The 18770-nt window shown below is 30.5% G+C and overlaps 2 protein-coding genes across 2 annotated transcripts in view; both read left to right on the forward strand.

Annotated features, from left to right (window-relative positions):
• Nucleotides 1-5973, forward strand: part of LOC124363060 (FMRFamide receptor-like) — a 573595-nt gene extending 567622 nt beyond the window's left edge. The window contains exons 4-5 of the mRNA XM_046818140.1: nt 4019-4205; nt 5448-5973. Of these exons, the coding sequence (XP_046674096.1) occupies nt 4019-4205; nt 5448-5659 (399 nt within the window). The 3' untranslated portion in view covers nt 5660-5973. The remainder of the gene's footprint in view (nt 1-4018; nt 4206-5447) is intronic.
• Nucleotides 1-18770, forward strand: part of LOC124363059 (FMRFamide receptor-like) — a 488228-nt gene that overhangs the window by 270829 nt on the left and 198629 nt on the right. The window lies entirely within an intron of this gene.

The raw sequence follows: 18770 nt of genomic DNA on the forward strand, positions 1-18770 counted from the left end.
TTGCCATTGTGTATAGGGTAACTACACGTTTTCATGTTTTTTACAGCAGTAAGATATTGCCAATTAATAAAATAATATTAGAGTAATTTACTACTAGGAAATATTTCTAAAAATATGTTTTATGCACTATAAGTTTAAGTAGCATATAATGTCATCAACGCATTTTACATTAAAAACTTATATATTGTATATATCAAATATTGTAGTTTTAATTATAGTTAAGTAACAAATACATAAATTATTTCAAGGTTGACAATGCAAAACATTTCTATCATCCAGATTTAACTAGTTCATTCTAAAGTTCAAGACTATCAGAATTTGTCAGGAAGGTATTCAAATTACGCATAATTTAATGTAAATCATCTCGATAACTATTAGTTTTTATTTTAATGGCTATTTTGAATAGTTTATTAACGCATTTGAAATGGGGTTTTAATATACTGTACATTACTTATTTATTTGCAGTAATTTTGTTAACAACGTACTTAATATTTGTGCAAAGTATTCCGAGACTGCTATGGCATTGCGACATTGCTTTTAATTTTTTTATATAAGTCTTTAATTCAAATTTACTTTTCATGAAGACCTATTCATAAAACAGGTATAAAAAGACATTATATTATTTATAAAACAGTGTAAATATTATTAAGTGTTTTTTGTAACTATTGATAGGTTTTCATTCACTGTCATAACATTGGAACATTTGGCGTCTAATAATTGTCTTCCCTGTGGGATAAATAGGATTAGGCAGGATTTAAATAATTTTAAAAACAGATATATCTAACAATTATAGCATAAAATCCATAGAGAATGATACATTTAAATTTTTTAATTTAGCTGGTCCACCTACTCAAATAACCTACAAAAAGGGATTTACTTATGTGGATCCTGAAATAAACTTCAAATGCGATCGTTATAACCCACCGGCATTTAAGTTTCAATAATTATTTCAATCTTCCCAAGGTTAGCAATTATTCATAATATGTGTATTATACATTACTAAATTAACTAGTACTTTCTTAAATATATGCATAATATTACATACATCAAAGATAGACGCTAATATATGAATAGCTAGCGGTCAATCATAGAACAAAGTTATAAAGAGTTACAGTATGAGCTTTGACACCAAGTTCTCTTAGAAGGGTTTACTGCCCACACATCGGCTCAAGGCGCCAACCATTTCTGCGACTGACGTTTCAATTATCGGAGCAAACGAGCTTTTATAGCGGCGTCGCAGTGGCGGAGGCTGTGTCCGTCTCACTCAAGGTCAAGCGACTGTCTCAGAACAGTTGTCTAAACTTATAATAGAGTTGTGGTTACTGACTGACTCATTGACAAAAACTAGATCCTTCCTGATATGTGGTACATTTGAAAATAGGTACGTTGGTGCAGCTCGGGTGCGTTTTGCGACTAATATATTGCTTTTAAAATGTAAAATAAGTCTAAACGTTAAAGGAAAATGTGTTTTCTGATTTGTTGCTTGTTTCCTATTCTGATAATTCTTTGTATTACAGTAAGCACTAAACATCCCAACAGGTTTTAGAGATAATTTTAACTTGAAGAAAACTGTTACGATCAGGGAAATGAACAAAAATGTGAAATATGTTATTCACAAAGTAAATCAAATTTGAAATTATGCTAGAAAAAGGATACATTTTATCGCTATTATAAGGAATATAATATAAAAACACCAGTTACTGTAAAATGTATTTATGATATTATTTGTATTTTAATTTTCCTAAAAAAAACAATAGAAGCTATCAAAGTTGTCAAAATTGGCAAAATTTTTAAATTATAACTTTAAATTTTATAAATCTTCCGTTATATGTGTTTCATTGTATTGCATATATTGGATTGATTTTGAACTCCTGATTAGATACAGAGTTGCTATTGCGATAAGTGGCATTAAATAAATCTTACTTCATCATAAGATCTCACCCAGTCTCCGTAATTAAGTATAAACCTAAATTTCGACGTAAAATATCACAAAAACACGTCTAAACTTTGTTAATTCCATCCTAAAACTAACCATGATAATAGAATTCCTTAAAACTCATAAAATAAGGGAGGCCTGTCCTGCAGCAGGCAATAACTGTAAAACAGGTTTGTACCTGTTCTTACCTTCTGAATGTGGATGTTCATGTTTTTCATCAGTTTTTAATTAATTTCACTGAGCACCACTTTGTACTGGGTTGAGATAGAAAGCTCTAGTTTACTGATATTCTTTGGTCAAGACCCTTCAAGAGTCAGATGTCACCTTAATTTAACTAAAAATTTTGTTCAATCTAACATATTAAAACATGTAAATTTTTTAAGCAATTCAAAGAAAACATTATGCAATGGAAATTCAATTACTAATGTCAGTACCTAGTTTGATTTAGCGAACCCTTGCCTATTAGTACCCTCACTATCACATCGATAGTTTTGTTATTAAAACAATAATAAGAAGATATCCGATAGTCATCTAAATGATATGATGATACTTTGAGATTGATTTAGTCTGCAGACTTTACGTTTTGCATGAAACTGTTTTCTAAATTGAAAAGATTGAGTTTTTTTAGATGGATGTCCAACTATGGAATTACCCTGGGCCTAATTGAACCTTTTCTCAGTAGGCTAACACATTTTCTCCTTTGTCTTGGCTGTGGAGAGGGAGGATTCCAAATATGTATTTTCTGTATAATATTTGCGGCAGGTTTTCTCAAGGATAAAATTAGCTATAGACTTTAAATTTTTTAACTTTTGAAAACTCGGCGAAACCTGTTACGCGACACATAGTTGGACGTACTCATACGTTGTTGTTTGCTAAAATTCAAATTAAAATTCGTTTATTAAGAAGAATGCTTATATTACAGGCTTCCCCAATTACAATGCAACATTATAAAAAGGTCTCAATTAATTAATCGAGGTTACTAAATACCTAATAATATCGTAAAAAAATACTGCTTAATTTATATTTTCACATACTTAGTTAAAGCTACGAAATGTAGTATAATGTTGACATGGTATCTAACAGTTTTTATATAAACGATACAAAAACTAACACCAATTTAATCCTTTTCTGTACCTTGGGATACAAAATTACACATACAAGTGTACATTATGCAAATAAACATACAGTAAGTATACAGGGTAGAACAGAAAATCGTAAAGAAGCACAGATCTAATAATACATTTCGATTCAAGTATGTCACTTGTTTACAACTGTCCGTGCTCACAGAACCTTCTGCTCTTTCTTCATAGACTGCGTTGCTGACCTACTTTTTCACTGCCGGTCTTGCTGAATTCCCTTCTAATGTTCTTTTTTAAGTTTAACTCTCAACTTGGAATTTCTCTGTTTCTCTTACACACTAACAAAATCCATGAGTGAACCAGCAACTCTTGGTATGTTTTGTGTCATATTGTAAACCTGTTAAAAATAGCGAAATACCAAATCACAACTGATACAATCACAGTCAATACAAACAACGGAATAATACAATGAAATGGATTAATCCCCTAGTTTTTATAAACAATGGCCTAGATGTTTATCAGATATTTACAGACATTACGAAACGAGTGTGTGGCAAAAAAACAATTACATAATTTTTTCTAAAAATATCCTTTATTTTAACCCTGTCCTATCATCCTAAGCAGGATCAGAACAGTTAATTGTACTGTGACTGTTTTCTTTGTTTATTATTGATAACCGTTTATTATGACCAACATTAATTTGACTCACTTGTTAATCTCTCCTCCTAATTAAGAGTAATTCACAAAACAGATTTCATACTCTCCTAAAAACAGATTTTTGCCTAAAGCACACTGCATAAATAACTATAATATTGTTCACTCTCCCAATGAAATAATTTTTTAGTTAACTGTGGAACGTTTTTATCTGAAAGAAATCTAATGTCCTTTGTTGTTCTTTAAAATAAAATTGTTCTTATTTTGTCTCCAGTATAAAATTTCAACAGATTTTACGTAGTTTAAGTAACTGTAGCGTTCACTAATTGAGACGGCTCTCTGTTCCCAGCAAGTAGAACCTCGAGATTGTGCCAATAGCAGCAGACAACGACAAGAGAACAAGATCACGACAACACTGATAGCCGTAGTCATACTCTTCATCATCTGCCAAACTCCTGCCGCAGTCATGCTTGTGGTTTACCTCTTCTATAATCCTGACAAGAATAGTCCATCAGGAGCCATCATGCTTGGCCTAGGTAACATTGTTATTATATAATGGGTTATACCTTTCAGTTAAACCAACACTGGATGCAGCAAAAACCAATGTGTCACTTAAATTTTGTCAACCCAATGGGTGTCCAGGAACGGCACATCAGGTACCGCAAGTCAGGAAATTGGGGTAAAGGGACGGATCGATGTGTCTAGGATAATGACTGTTATAGTGGGTGGAGCTCCTATTATACTAAAGATTGTTGCTCCCTAAACACAGGAGAATTCTTACTTAACTACACTACTCAGTTTTATTGGAAGAGGTTGCAACTGCCCTAGCCACCCCTTGTTCCAAGAGGAAATTACAGACTTATCATTAATGACCGCTATTCTTCCTTATGGAATCTCGAAGGCGGCGCCTTCCTCAACCATAACTGTCTTGAATATCCTGTCACTCTGGAAGTAAACCCAGAAGTCCTTTTTATGAATTAGAGTAAATAGAGGTTTCCTCCAGTTCTTGTCGTAAATAAAAAATAAAATACTTTTATAAGTGACTATATTCTCACAATTTAATTATTCACCTCGTTATTATATAACTGTAAGGTACGGTAAACGCAATATAATGACAGTGTAAAATATTCTTATTACGTTTCTAAAGTGAATAACGTTTGAACATAAGAGGCCACATATAAATTATTGATCTGGAAATATGAAAATTATACAAAAATCCTAGAAGCTTTATTTAGCGATCGTATAAAATAAATATTAACAAAAGTATTTGACAAACAGAAATCGTCTTTTTAAATCGTTCACAACATATCCTAACTAGTTTTATATAACCCTAAACTTTTCTAAATTTAATAGATATTTGTTTAATGGGATTTTCTTATAAGAAAATAAACAATATGACTAAAATCTATAAAACTCTGATAAAAACTCTTTAAATACAGATAACATAAATTGTGTAAATTAAATATATATTAATAGGTATGCATAAATTGTTAATAGAATTATGAAATTAATGTTTGTTAAATAGAGGTAATTAATTCTTTGATATTTTATAGATTAAATCTACTTTTAATAGAGAATCCCACATACATGAAATCCGTTATATCCTTATTGTGGTATTAAACAGAGATATTTCGGACATTTAACCTGACGCTTTACAAAAAGGTCAGATTATTCGAAACAAACTTAGAAACAGGTACATCGGCAAACAACCTCACTTTTTTGTACTTCCCTCGTATTTGTTCTGCAAATGCCTAACTAACGAATTTATTCCTGTACAGGTAACATCTTCAACTTCCTGACGACGGTGAACGCCTCCAGCAACTTCCTGCTGTACTGCGTGATGAGTGACAAGTACCGACGTACGCTACTGTTGACGTTCTGTCCCTGCTTAGCCACTAGACACCAGCGGTCTCATACGTTCACCAGCTACTACGCCAGCCACCACAACTCTTCTGTCCGCTTCAACTCCCCCAACACGCTCAACACGTAGCATCAGGAGACCTTCTAGACGCTGTGCTGTACATACCGTTCTGTGTCACTCTGAATCTGTGGTGCTCCTGTTGTGTGGTTCATGTTGAGTCAAACCATGGGTGCTTAAGAATTGCCAATCAATATGGTGAGATTTCCAAAAGACAAAAACTTAATAATAAAAATTAATATTTAAATTAAATATGCCATACTGTTTATCAAAACCATTAAAGTAATCACATTTTCAACAAATCCTAAATGATCCCATGAAATACTCAACTGATACCTTTTGTGATCTATCATTTCCAATAAAAATTTCCAATCTGCTGGAGTTTATCCGTTAGATACTTATTTACATAGTCAGACTCTAAGTTCTTCATTTAAAGGGTTAACATAGTGTAAATTCCATATGTCATACTCAGTGACAACAGAGCATAATAATTAATGTGCTGTTAACGTGATGGTGATAAAGTTCTGCTCTTAGTTGTAAAATTTACAAACAAACTAGAAGCTTATTGATTTAACATTTCTATCATTCATATCTCTGGTATTTGGTATTATAAGTGGAGGAATTTGTACTTTGGAAACTAACATTTAATGAAACTATTAAAAATTAGTTACATTGCAATTGACAGTTAGTACCCCAAATCTTAAACCGGATAAACCTAACACATGGGGTTTAAGATGTCTGAAGTCGCAGAAATAAATACTCGGTATTGCAAAGTTTACAAGTAAGTGTAATACTTATAAAGTAAGTAAAATAAAAAATAGTCGAAACTGTTTCGTAGCTGTATGTATAATTTTGTCTAGTTACATTATGGATTTTGATAGTCAAGATAAATTATTTTCATAAACAGTGGTATAATAAACAATAATGCAGACCAGTCCCATATGTACTATATCACAAATCGGCCTCTGGATTTCCAAATTAAAGCAAATGAACTGTAAGGAAACAGACTTCCCACTTTGACAAAGCATAAAATAGTTTATGTATTATATTACATAAGCTCAATTGTTTTAAATAAATAAGTAGCTAGATCACTGCTAAATTGATGTATCTGGATAAGAAAACTAAATACCAGGCTTATTTCTTTTTAACTGCATTATAAACTGCAGAGTTAGAACATTTTAAAATTGCCTTAGTAAAATAAATAATTAACGAATATATCTCAATCAGAATATTTTTAAAAAAGTATCAATAATTTATTAATAACTTTATGCAATTAACTTTGTACTTGTATTTTAATAGTGACAAAAATTTATGTTTTAAAAATTTTTTTAATGTAAAAAATACTATATCAAAAAGGTTTTTGATGGTCCTTATCTGTAAAGGGTTTTTTCACTATACAAAAACCTCGGTTTTATAAATTTCGAATATCTTTTCTGAACGTATAGTGATAGAGAATTCTCCAAACGATTGAGTAAAAATACAACATAAACTAGACAAATAAACAAGATAAATTTAAGTATAAAACCATCTTGGGAGCTGTTCTTAATAATACCTCAGTCCGATCCTTCCAGAAATGGTTCTAAAAATTAATTTGACAAGGTTTATTTAAACGTTTTTACACCGTAATCTCCTACAGCAAAATTGGTCGTGTGAAAGGTAAAACCAACTAAGAATACCTTAATTATAGTTAGACATTTCTAACTTCATAATAGCAGCAGAGTTTGTTCTTGGATAGTTTGTTAATATTTATGTCATTTATATTCTCTCCTATACATATAAGCTACCAATGCTGCTTATACAGTAGCACTACATTTGCCCTGCCCATGTACGTCATGTTATAGGTGATCTGCTGCCAAACTGTCGAAACTATCTAAATATTGACTCTGTCGGGGATCCAAGATTGTTTTCTTCTTTCAGTCAAAGTGCATTTCAATTGCTCTTATTAAAATCTTATCTAATGATGCTTTTTAAAAGATTGCTTGAATCCATAGCCATACATTTCTTAACAAATCTAATAACAGCAATGAGTTACGTATATCGCGTTATCTTTGAAATTATAAAAACTAACTAACTATAATTCCCCAATACAGACAAATGTTACACAGTTACAACATTACCTATTAAAAATATCTTATAATATAAAATACAACACCAACAGGACTACAAGTTTTTTCGCTTGACTTCACTTCATACATTATCTACTTTTATTACTTTGTTTGCTATTATTTGTTTTAGATATTCCATGCAATTAAATGTCTATAGCAAACAAACTTTTAGCAAATGAATTATTCGCTACATAAATTAGATTTATTATGTGATTGAGAATAATAAAAAGACGGTTTAAAAGGATATAGTTTATATTGTATGTTACAATTTTAAGAGTAAAACATATATAAGTCAGAAATCAATAATATTAATAAAAATAAAAATAACAACATTTGGTATTTTACATTAATATTTTCTATGCTGAGAAAACGATTTTACCAATATTGAAGTATAATTTGATAAGTCTGAGAGTATTATTAAACAAAATTTAATGCTAAAATATTTAAATGACACATCCAACAGGGGCTACCACAGATTCAACTTTCCTTGTTTGATTAATCAAATGCATTTGTGTAAATATGTTAGCTACAGTATGTAAATATTTGTTAGTGTATGGGTGTATTTTATTGAACAGCTGGTTGTAGATGTTTCTCAACAAATTATAGATGCTTGTTGAAATCTATGTAAATAGTGTAAATGTTTTTTGTAAATGTTTCACGTATTTGGAGAGTTTTCTTTTTACAAAGCCAATATCAATCCAAATGCCCCAAATTAAATATTTGAAATCTTGAAGCTGTTACATTGGGCGCTAATTCTAGCTTGTAGAAATTTCAATAATATCAAAAATTTAATCCCAAATAACATGTCTAGTTCTTGAAATAATTGTTATATTTAACAAGATATTTTAGTTTTTTATTTTACTTAGTATTGTTAATTACTTTGCTATATTTAAACTGCCTTGCTCGTAAGTATAATAATATTTAGCAGTCCATTCCAATAAAATATACTGTGGGAGAAGATATTTTCTGATATTTAAATATAAAACTACATGTAACACTGAAATAAGGTTATTAAAAGTATTACCTTCCATCTATTTATATCTTATTATTACATAAAATGAGTGATCAATGTTACTTAAGTTTAAATTATGTATTCAAATTTTATATAATATAATTTAATACTACACATCTTCCAGTTACATATTAAATTTAATTGACGCAATTTAAAGGTTTGACATATTATTTAAGACTTTATTTTATTACAACTCAATGACGTACAGGGTCCTTGTAAATCTAGTCATACGGTTGGTATTTAGTGTATATTATATCATAAGTGAATGGAGAGGAGAAGTAACTTTTATAACTTAGTAGTTGAAAGTGAATTACCTGTTTCAAAGTTGTAAAATTGTTGATGGAATAAAATAGCTTCATTTGAATGAATTAAGTTTCGTTTTATTACTTTTCCCTAAACACTTTTATTGTTATAAAATTGCTTTACAAATAACATATATAGTTTTTAAACATTAAGTTGAATAGAGATGATTGCATTTCAATTACAATATTGCAATTATATATATCCAGCTCAGCTAAGTTAATTCAATTCTTAAGTTTGTTTTAAATCCAACCCAGATTAAAGTTTAGTGTTCATTTTAAAGATATTAATGAAAAATCTAATATTCGTTGACATTTTCTGTCAAGTTTTCTGAAAATTGCAGTAATTATTTATTTAAAAATTAATTATTATACTCATACCTGTAAACCTTGAAAATTACTTGAGAAATGCGTAATTGATTTAATGAAACGTATTAAATACAACAAGCCTTCTAGTATTTTAACCAGACAACATTTTATCCTTTGCACATTTTGAGCAACACAAGAAGAGTGAGAAATTCTAGTAAGGACAATAAGACAAAAGATAACAAAAAACGCCACTCAAAATTATTTTAACATCGATTTATGAAATTTAATTTTATATTAAGCTAATGAACTGCATATTTAAAACAAAAAATAAATGTTTCAATATGTATTAATGTTATTTTAATATTATCAGAGTCCATATGTTTTTAATTTTGTTAAAACATATAAGCAAAGTAGAAAATTAATAACAGAAATCATTCGTTATAGATTTTTGTGTATTCAATAGACAATATAAAACGTACAAAACAAATAGAAATATGAATGTTGAGTTCAGCTCCATTTAATTTCAGCTTCCAATGTAAAATGTGATGCTGTAACAGATTTGACTCCTGGAATCGGGAGTCCACATGCGTCTGTCTGGTGAGATCCAAATATAGTGGACGACAAAAAAGGTCAAAACGGATGTTGTCTCTAGATACCAGGAGTCAAGTCTGTAACGGCGTCAAATTTAACATGCTGTACTAAGCGGAAGTTAAAAATAGAGCTTAAGTCAATATTCGTAACGAATCACCCGTTATATGTACGTTATGTGTAAAAAGAAATAAATACACACAAAGCTGGTCAATGTCAAATTTCCGTTTGAGTCTCATCCAATAGTACAAGGACAAGTTGTACTATAAAATGCTGTACCCAATCAGTACTGTACATGATAAAAGATAAAAGTTACACCTCCTTCGTAAAAAAATTAAAATGCTACTATTGTTGTGTGATTATTTTTTATTCATTGCCATAGGTAAATTATATAATTTAAAAATACACAATGTGAACATAACAAAGTATTATTATTTTCTAAATAACGAGATTTAATAATAATTTAAAGAAATAACATATTTTCTAGGAAGACAATTTTTTTATAAATTTATTTGTAAATTAATAAAGTCTTATTTTGTTAAATTTACTAATACATTTTTAACTTTCGGCAACTCACATCCGGTTAATATTTGCATTTGGCATAAGTAATAGTGAATTATACACATTAAGTGTAGAACAATTTAAAACGTTGCTCAGAAACAAAAATTAGAATAGTAAGGACGGTTGAAGTTTTCACTTAAGGTTACGTTAATTTTGAATTACACGTTATATCGCTCCAAGTGTTATTCAAATTATGGGCTGAGCGTATTAGATAAACATACCACTATAAGGGCTTAAACATGTTACTACTGTCAGCCTGTCTTGTAATTTTCTATTTTGTGCAATCTTGATTTCTATATAGGCAAAATAGAGTTTGGTTCATGCTATTTCATGGTATTTTACTGATTTTACTGAGCGTTAGCGAACATGTTTACTTTGGTCTTAATGGGTAATCATGTTTGGAACAATAAAATTCCAGAATCAATAAATTTGTAAACAAACTGAGAATAATCATATGCTATTTAAAAAGTCTAATTTTTCGCAAGGTATTTCGAGATTTATTTGTTGGTACCATTTAAGTGTTGTTTCTACCGAGGTGTTTTTTCTGTGTTATCGTCTGTCTGTCTCTCCATTTCAAGAACCTCAGTGAAGCCTGTCAAGCGACACAAGATCTTGTGTAATCCTTTATTGTAATAAATAAATGCATTATTTAATCTACAACATTTGTTTTCTTGACTTATATGTTCATGTATAGACTATCAAGCTAATATACAACAGTAATCTTCAAGTGTAGCCATGACATTAACAAAACAAGACGGAACTCAGAGTTGTGTTGGTTTGTTGCCAATACAGTGACAACGGACATAGAAACAAGGCGAGCTTCATTCTCCAATTGGATCGAATGCAATCAATTAAACTAACTTTGTTCTTGCGTTTTCAGACAGTTGGTTTTGCTTTTGTACGTCGTTCATTGCTAATAATGTGTGTCCTAAAACGCATTATCTACTTGAATAGAAAATTATCATTTTGATTTTTCGCTCAGTGTCTTTTGTTATTGAGATTTTGATAAGCAAGTATGATACCAGTAATTTTTTACAACCACGTGTTGCATAACAATCCTCGCTTAGGTTGAATGCAACATTTCAAGTCTATAGCTACAACTGTCAATATGTCACATTGTTATATGATATTTGATAATGTCTGTTTGTTTACCAGTTAATTTATTAAGCAATATTCTTGTTGCCATAATGGTTACCAATAATAAAGCGCGATGGTCGTAGATATCAGTCTTTGAATTTTTATTGGCGTTATTGAAAACCTTTATATTGGTCTGATTGTTCTTTAATATAGAAGAAAGCCTTCTGCAATTCAACGACTTATATGCAATAGGTTACTATGTTCTTGAGATGTTTAGTGGTCAGGCAAACATAAATGGCAATTGATGACATATGACAAGTGGCTAAGGCTCAGCCAATACGTAATCATCATTTCAATGTTTCATCTTTAACGATAACCTTAAAATATAGGAATTATCACATTGTTATCTAACTGAAATTAAGAAAAGTAAATGGAGTTCAGGTATCTATGGCGCTCTGGTTGTGTGATTTGTCATGTTTATTTATAGTAAGGTTGTTCAGCATTCGTATAATACAAATAGGAAACCATAAGTTGAATGAGATCTATCATTTTATGGTTTAGAGCTATTTTTGCTTTTAAATAAGTAAAATGTTAATAATATTCAATGAAATTTTTTATATATCTCATACATATAATTGGTTCCCCAGTCTCAGATTTTTATCTTTCTTGCTTTCCAAACGAGGCTTCTTCATTTTACATACTTCAAACATGGTATGCAAAACGGAGTATTTTTACTGTATTGACAGCAATAATTCGTGAAAATATACTTATTCAACTGACGCATAATGGAAATTGAAATTTTAAAATCCTACGCCAGTGCCTATATTTTATTGATATCCAGAAAAAAGATGATTACAAGAGATATCTTTAATTTCTACACTTGTAATATTTTTTATAGGTACTGAATAGCTATGCTAAATAAAAATATTACTAATAAATTGACTAAAAAGATGCATATAAATGCATAACTATACGGTACAGATAACTGTGCAGAATATGCCCAAGGGAAGCGAAACACAGATAATCCTGGCAGAATACGAAAGGTGTTGCTTTGCACATTGTCGATGGAGGCACTGGACCTTAAATTCACACCTCATTGAATGACTAAAACATTTGACAGAATAAGTCTGTATATGTGCGTAACAATGCTTGTCGCTCGAACATCCAGTTTCATTGTGCCACATCTTAAATATTGTGTGGTGCTGGTAGTTGACCAACGTTATAAACATATCTTGATCCAACTAACAATATAAAATCAGTTAACTATTGCCGTGGATGCGTATTTAAGTGCAATATAATTGTTTTAAATAAAAATATTGAACATTATTGAAAATCTTCAATTATTCCAAAAATTGCTTTCAATAGTTTTAACAGTTCTAAAAATTTACGAGAAATGTCACACATCAAAAGATCAGTCTACCTAGTAGATCTAGGATAATTGTAGACAGTGTTAGTTCAATGATATAAATAGAGGGCACTACTTTTATTAAATCCTTACAAAAATCATTCAAAGTGAAAATATATTAATCAAATACAAGACAGATCCGTTTACACATACAAGAGAATATATTATATTGACCCACTTCACTATAACCAAATCATTAATCTAAGTTGATGAACATAAAGTTCGAGGTATACAACGTGATGAAAGTGTAAAGTGACAGTCTATAAATGAAATCCATTACACTTCTGTCACGTCACACAAAACTCTTGACACCAATTGTATTTCTGGACACAATTTGCCACTCCTGTTCGTTCCATGTATGTCTCGGATATAGTCTTTTTGTCATCATAAATATCTAAACCGTTAGAATTGTAATATTTTACGGACTTGTTAAAAGTCTCAGAGCCAACGGCTAATTTGTATTGAGCAAACTTCGTTTTTCTTAAAATCTATATAGATATCTTTCTTAAATAAGGAATTTATCGTTCGTCGCGCTGGTTTTGGTGGAAGTCGAAATGCGAGAGTGTCAAAATTGTTAGAGATATTAAACGATACACCTTATTATATAATTTTGTTACCTTAGCACACTTAAAACCAATCATCAGGCACATAAAAATGTTCCATCGGTGTCGGTTAACGATACACACTCCCAATAGTATGCCTTTTTTATTCAGTTGTCTGATAGTGTAATAGCTATTAATTTATATGTATAATTGTCGGTTTTACTAGATAAAGCTAAGATAAATATAATCTGAGGTAAATATATCGTTTAATATAACCAAAAGTAACTCTAACGATCGATATTTGTCTTAGAAAAGGTTCCTCTCATGAATAATAAAATCTGTACAATGTGCGTTATAGTGGGAATTGGGTCTCTAGGCTCCTCGATTAATAGGCTATTTATTTTTTGACATTACCATATGTACTACTATTGAAATATCCCATTGCACGAACATGTATGATATTAGGAGCACGGTGGAGCAACCATATTAAAAAACATAGTTGAATCAGTCGTGAGTTCACCTAACTGCACTGGAAAATACCTCCAGTCTAGAGAATCTTCTCTTTTGATCAGCAAGTTACTGGAAGTTATGACAGTAAATAATTTAAAAAAATCATCGCTTAAATATTCTAAAATACCAAGGACTATGAAGTACAACATGTTTTAATTTTAAAGGTGCCTGCATGTATGGGTCAGGCACCTAGCTATATGGTAATAAATCATCTAGCTATTGATATGGAAATTCTCAATAGGAAAGCTTGTATGCACGTTAATATTTAAACGGCCTGTTTTATAAATGGAAAAATGATAAAATAACCCATTTGGGATGAAATTAGACATAACGAAACAACGTAAAATTTGACCTGATATTGTGTTGAAAGTTTCAGTTCATCACAATATGTTTAGAAGAAACGTCACATATAACATTCTAAGACACTCCATTAGGCAGTTGTTTTTGTTTATGTTTGTGCTTGTGGCTGGCCTCAGTCCAGGTAGCAAGGCTATGTAAACGTTGCACTTTGATCTCTGTGACGGCTCTTCACTTCACGGCCACGCAGCCGCCGTGGCCTCTGTTACCTCTTATTTTAGTCAAGGCTGATGTAGACTCGCTCATGCTATCTATGAAATGCATTTAATTTTTTTGAACTATTACTCCTTAAATTAGTAGAAATATAAGTCCATTTATAAAGCTTCAGTTCAACCATTGATGGTTGTAAATTGTATTCCTTCTTTCAATAGAAAGTGTTTGCACAAAACAATTGTCAACTTGGATACAATATCCATATAATATATGTATTATATGTCGTCAACAAAAGGTAGTGTTTTTTAGAGGCTGCCAATCCACTTCTTGCTAACATGCTGGGTTATTCAACTTTCCAATTGCCTCAACGCTTAAAATAACAGATTTACTGTTATTTTTTCTCAAAGGTTTGTTAAAATTTATATTTTGCATGAAACTTGTATCACCTTTTGCAAAATAAAAGTTTCCGCAAGCAGGGCAGTTGGTTGTATTACAATGGTTAATGATATAATGGATATAAGATAGAAAAATAAGTAATTATTTACTTATAGCAGTAATCTTGAAGAAAACAAACTTTTGTTCCAGAGAATATTTGAGGAAAATATATATCTTGTTAAGAAACCCTCTAATAATTATACATATATTTTTTATACTTCATTATTTAAATTTAAGCTTTATTCACAGGAAGGATACTACTATTATTTGTATATGTAACTAAATCTATATTAGTCAGAGAGAAATCATTTAAAAATCTAAAGGAAAAATAACTGAACAACACAAAAATATGTGAAACCTTTGTAGTATTTCTTACTACTTGTTATTAGCACACTATCGCCGGATTGGGGTTGGACAAACTTCAATATTAGTATGAAAATATAAGTCAATCCAAATAATAACAGTATTATTTAATCATATAACAATCCAGGTTTGAGGGATTCAACACACCTCATCTTTCAGCGGGTTGTTTAAAACTAAACACACTAAAATATATATACTAAAAATCTTTACGGGTGAAAGATGGCTACCTCAGCTATACATGATAAGAAAAATTTAATGAAATGATGTCAGAACTTAGGTCGCGCAACATCGTAATGCACGATTGATGCACCTTATTGGACATTGAGATAACTTCTTATAGATGACACTATATATTTTTAATTTAGGTGTCCCTGATGTCGAAACGATGTAAAGAGTTAAGTTAGGCTTCTTCACTGGCTTTTATTGGATCTCTTGAGTCGAACTCGACTTCAGATCCAAGGATAGATATCAGCGTCAGATTTCAGACCTTTCACTAAGTGGAAGGTGAACAGGAGCTAAACTCAACTTTCACATTGAACCATAACCATATCTTCGATATGTGCGGTAGACTTGAACCTTAAAGTTCCTATAATTGGAGAAAACACAACCAACTATGTCTCATACCTTCTGTTTGGCTGGATATTTTAGAACTTAACAAGGAGGCAGTGAAACAGTTCTCCTACCTACTTCTTCTAAAATCATCCCAGAATATACACTATTATGCGCTATTCCACATGTAGGTGACATCCGCTGCGGTGTAGACATCCTCAAAGTTATTTGGTAAAGGTTCAATAAAAAATCTGAGTTATATTATTTATTTAATTATTGACGGATAAATAGACAGACAAACATAAGGCAAATTAAATAAGTTTAAAAGAAACTTTTACATCTCCTAAAAAAGAAGGAAACTGTGGCAGCCTACTCAAGCCTTCAAAGACATTCGGCCAAATGTAACGATTGAAAAAACTAATAATTATCATATAACTCCTTCTTGTTTATGTAAAGAGAAGCAATTATTTCAAATCTGCAGCTTACATATTCACTACATTTCCTGTCACAATACATTCCTATTCATGTAATTTAGTTTCGTTTTAAATTAATTTTTGTAGTAATGCACTAACACAAAGTAATCATGAAATTATTATTGCATGTGTTGAAATTGTTAGGCTATATGTGCTAAAAAGTTAAATTGTCTTATGGTTCTATTTTTTTTATTTATTTATTCTGTTATTTTCTCGTTTTCGACATTGCTACCCAAAAGAATAATTGGATATTTATTACAAATATAGTGTATTGGAATAGTGGTTTTATGCTTCTAAGCTTAATCTCTTTTTAATATTTAATAAATATATCAGTAGAAACATTTTTACAATATAATTCAAAGGCAAGTAATTAAAGATTACTGTAAGGAATGCAACAAAACCATTATTAGGCATAATGCAAATTTAACAGAGATAAAACGTGGAAAATATTACTGTTCAATAAAAAAAGTTAGAGGAAAGAGTTCTATAAAGAAAAAGCCTACAGTCGGGTCGGTGTATTTTTATAATCTTGGTACGGTTTGTTTAATTAATTTTATTTCCGAATTTTAAATATAGCTAGTGTGTCATTTAGTTTAATGGATAACTTATAAAACTGAGATGCATTATTATCTGCAGTAGGTAAGAATTATGGTGTGTTTTTTTATTACACATAAGTAAAAAAATGCAAGACCAAAAATACAAATTCTAAAAAATAGTTGGTATCTCATACCCAATGTTTAAAACAAAGATGAACGTCCTACTAACTCCATAAAAACAGAAATTTTAGAGAATAAAAATCAAGAAACTTATGTAGATAGGTTGTAAATATTTCAGATTGTTTGAGCTCTAGTATTTTTCTGTTGAAAATACTATAACTTAATCGAGCAAACAAAAATTATGTATTTAACTGAAAGGTTGTATTAAAATCATCCACCATTTACTTACGATATACCAAGCACGAATCATAAAGATCGTGGCAAGTCTTGCGTTATTCACAACGGAGGGATAATTAGTAGAGAAACGTAATTAAGTAATATAAACATCAATGATGTTTTAGATTAACTCACTAACGATGTGCTTATTTTACGCTTCAGCATTATGTAAGCCACACGCTAAATTAGCGCTTATCTTACGGTTCCGTTTAAGCTCCATAAACTACTGAGAGAAGTGCACTGAGATTAATTACTGTCTGTATGTCTCCTGTCTAATACTATTTTCCAAAGCCGGGTTAAGATCTGGAGCTTTGTATTGTTGCACGTACAATTTTGAAATTGTAATAACTCAGCGAATACGAAACTATTTTTGAGTTTTTATTTAAATTCACATCAACCAGTTCAAGTACTTCAATAACCTTTAAAGTTTTAAATGGACTATAACAGGAAAACATACTTAAATAGTATAAAAAAATAATATTAATATAATAAATATAAATAAAATATATATAATATATATTTATATATACTATGTATATAAATATATTTATATTATAAGTATTATTTTATTTCATATATATTGAATAGAATATGTTTTTAATATAAGCAAACAAAATTCACAACAGTGTTTAGTATTCTTTATGAAGCTTTTTTCTCTACAAATAATAATATTTTATAAGATCTCTGTTCTCAAATTCTCTGTTGTTCAAAAGGACTTTCACAGGTTCTTTTAAAAATGGTATCGTAATCTCCTTTCTGTCTGTCTGTACAACATAAAATTCCTAGACACGAACTCTGTACGCAATTTTCTCTTGGCAACAAAGAATGCTTTTGATTTCGGTTTGAAAGTCAGAAGGGCAGCAAATTTGTAAGTCACTCTGTAAATAAATGTCATGTTTTAAAATATATCCTAGTGTTTTGTCTAATACACTGGCTGAGCGTTACTTAATCCTATCACTCAAGAGGCATGCCATATCCCATTTCAGTCTGTCTGCATATCTGGCCGCACAATGACTCGAGAAAGAATTGACCTATATACTTGAAGTTTTGCATTAAGATTAATTTCTACATAAGTGACAACAAGTTCGAAAAATTGCGTGCCACTTCATGGGATTCGGCTGTGCGTTATCGAAAGTTTGTACATTAGTTTTATAGGTAACCATAATTGCAACGATAAGAATAAATAAGTGTGTGATCAAAATGTGAACAACTATATGACGTTTAAAACGTGATATAGTAACATAAATATCTTAATAAAATGAGTAACAGACTAGCAGTTATTCATTGAGGGTCAATAAAGCACGACACGTAGAGGAGCGAACAACTACATTTTAAGTAATAAAAAGCAGTAATAACATTTTCACCGCAGATTTATTATTTATTTTGTAGTATGATTGGGTTTTAGGATTCGTGAGTGTTGTCTAAAATGTTTGGGAAGGTATATGTAGGGAATGTGAACACGATTCCTAACTGTAAAGTAAACTGTAAACTGAACACCTGTGGTGTGTGAGTA

This window comes from Homalodisca vitripennis, chromosome 5 (genome assembly GCF_021130785.1).
Source record: "Homalodisca vitripennis isolate AUS2020 chromosome 5, UT_GWSS_2.1, whole genome shotgun sequence".
In the NCBI taxonomy this organism is placed as follows: domain Eukaryota; kingdom Metazoa; phylum Arthropoda; class Insecta; order Hemiptera; family Cicadellidae; genus Homalodisca; species Homalodisca vitripennis.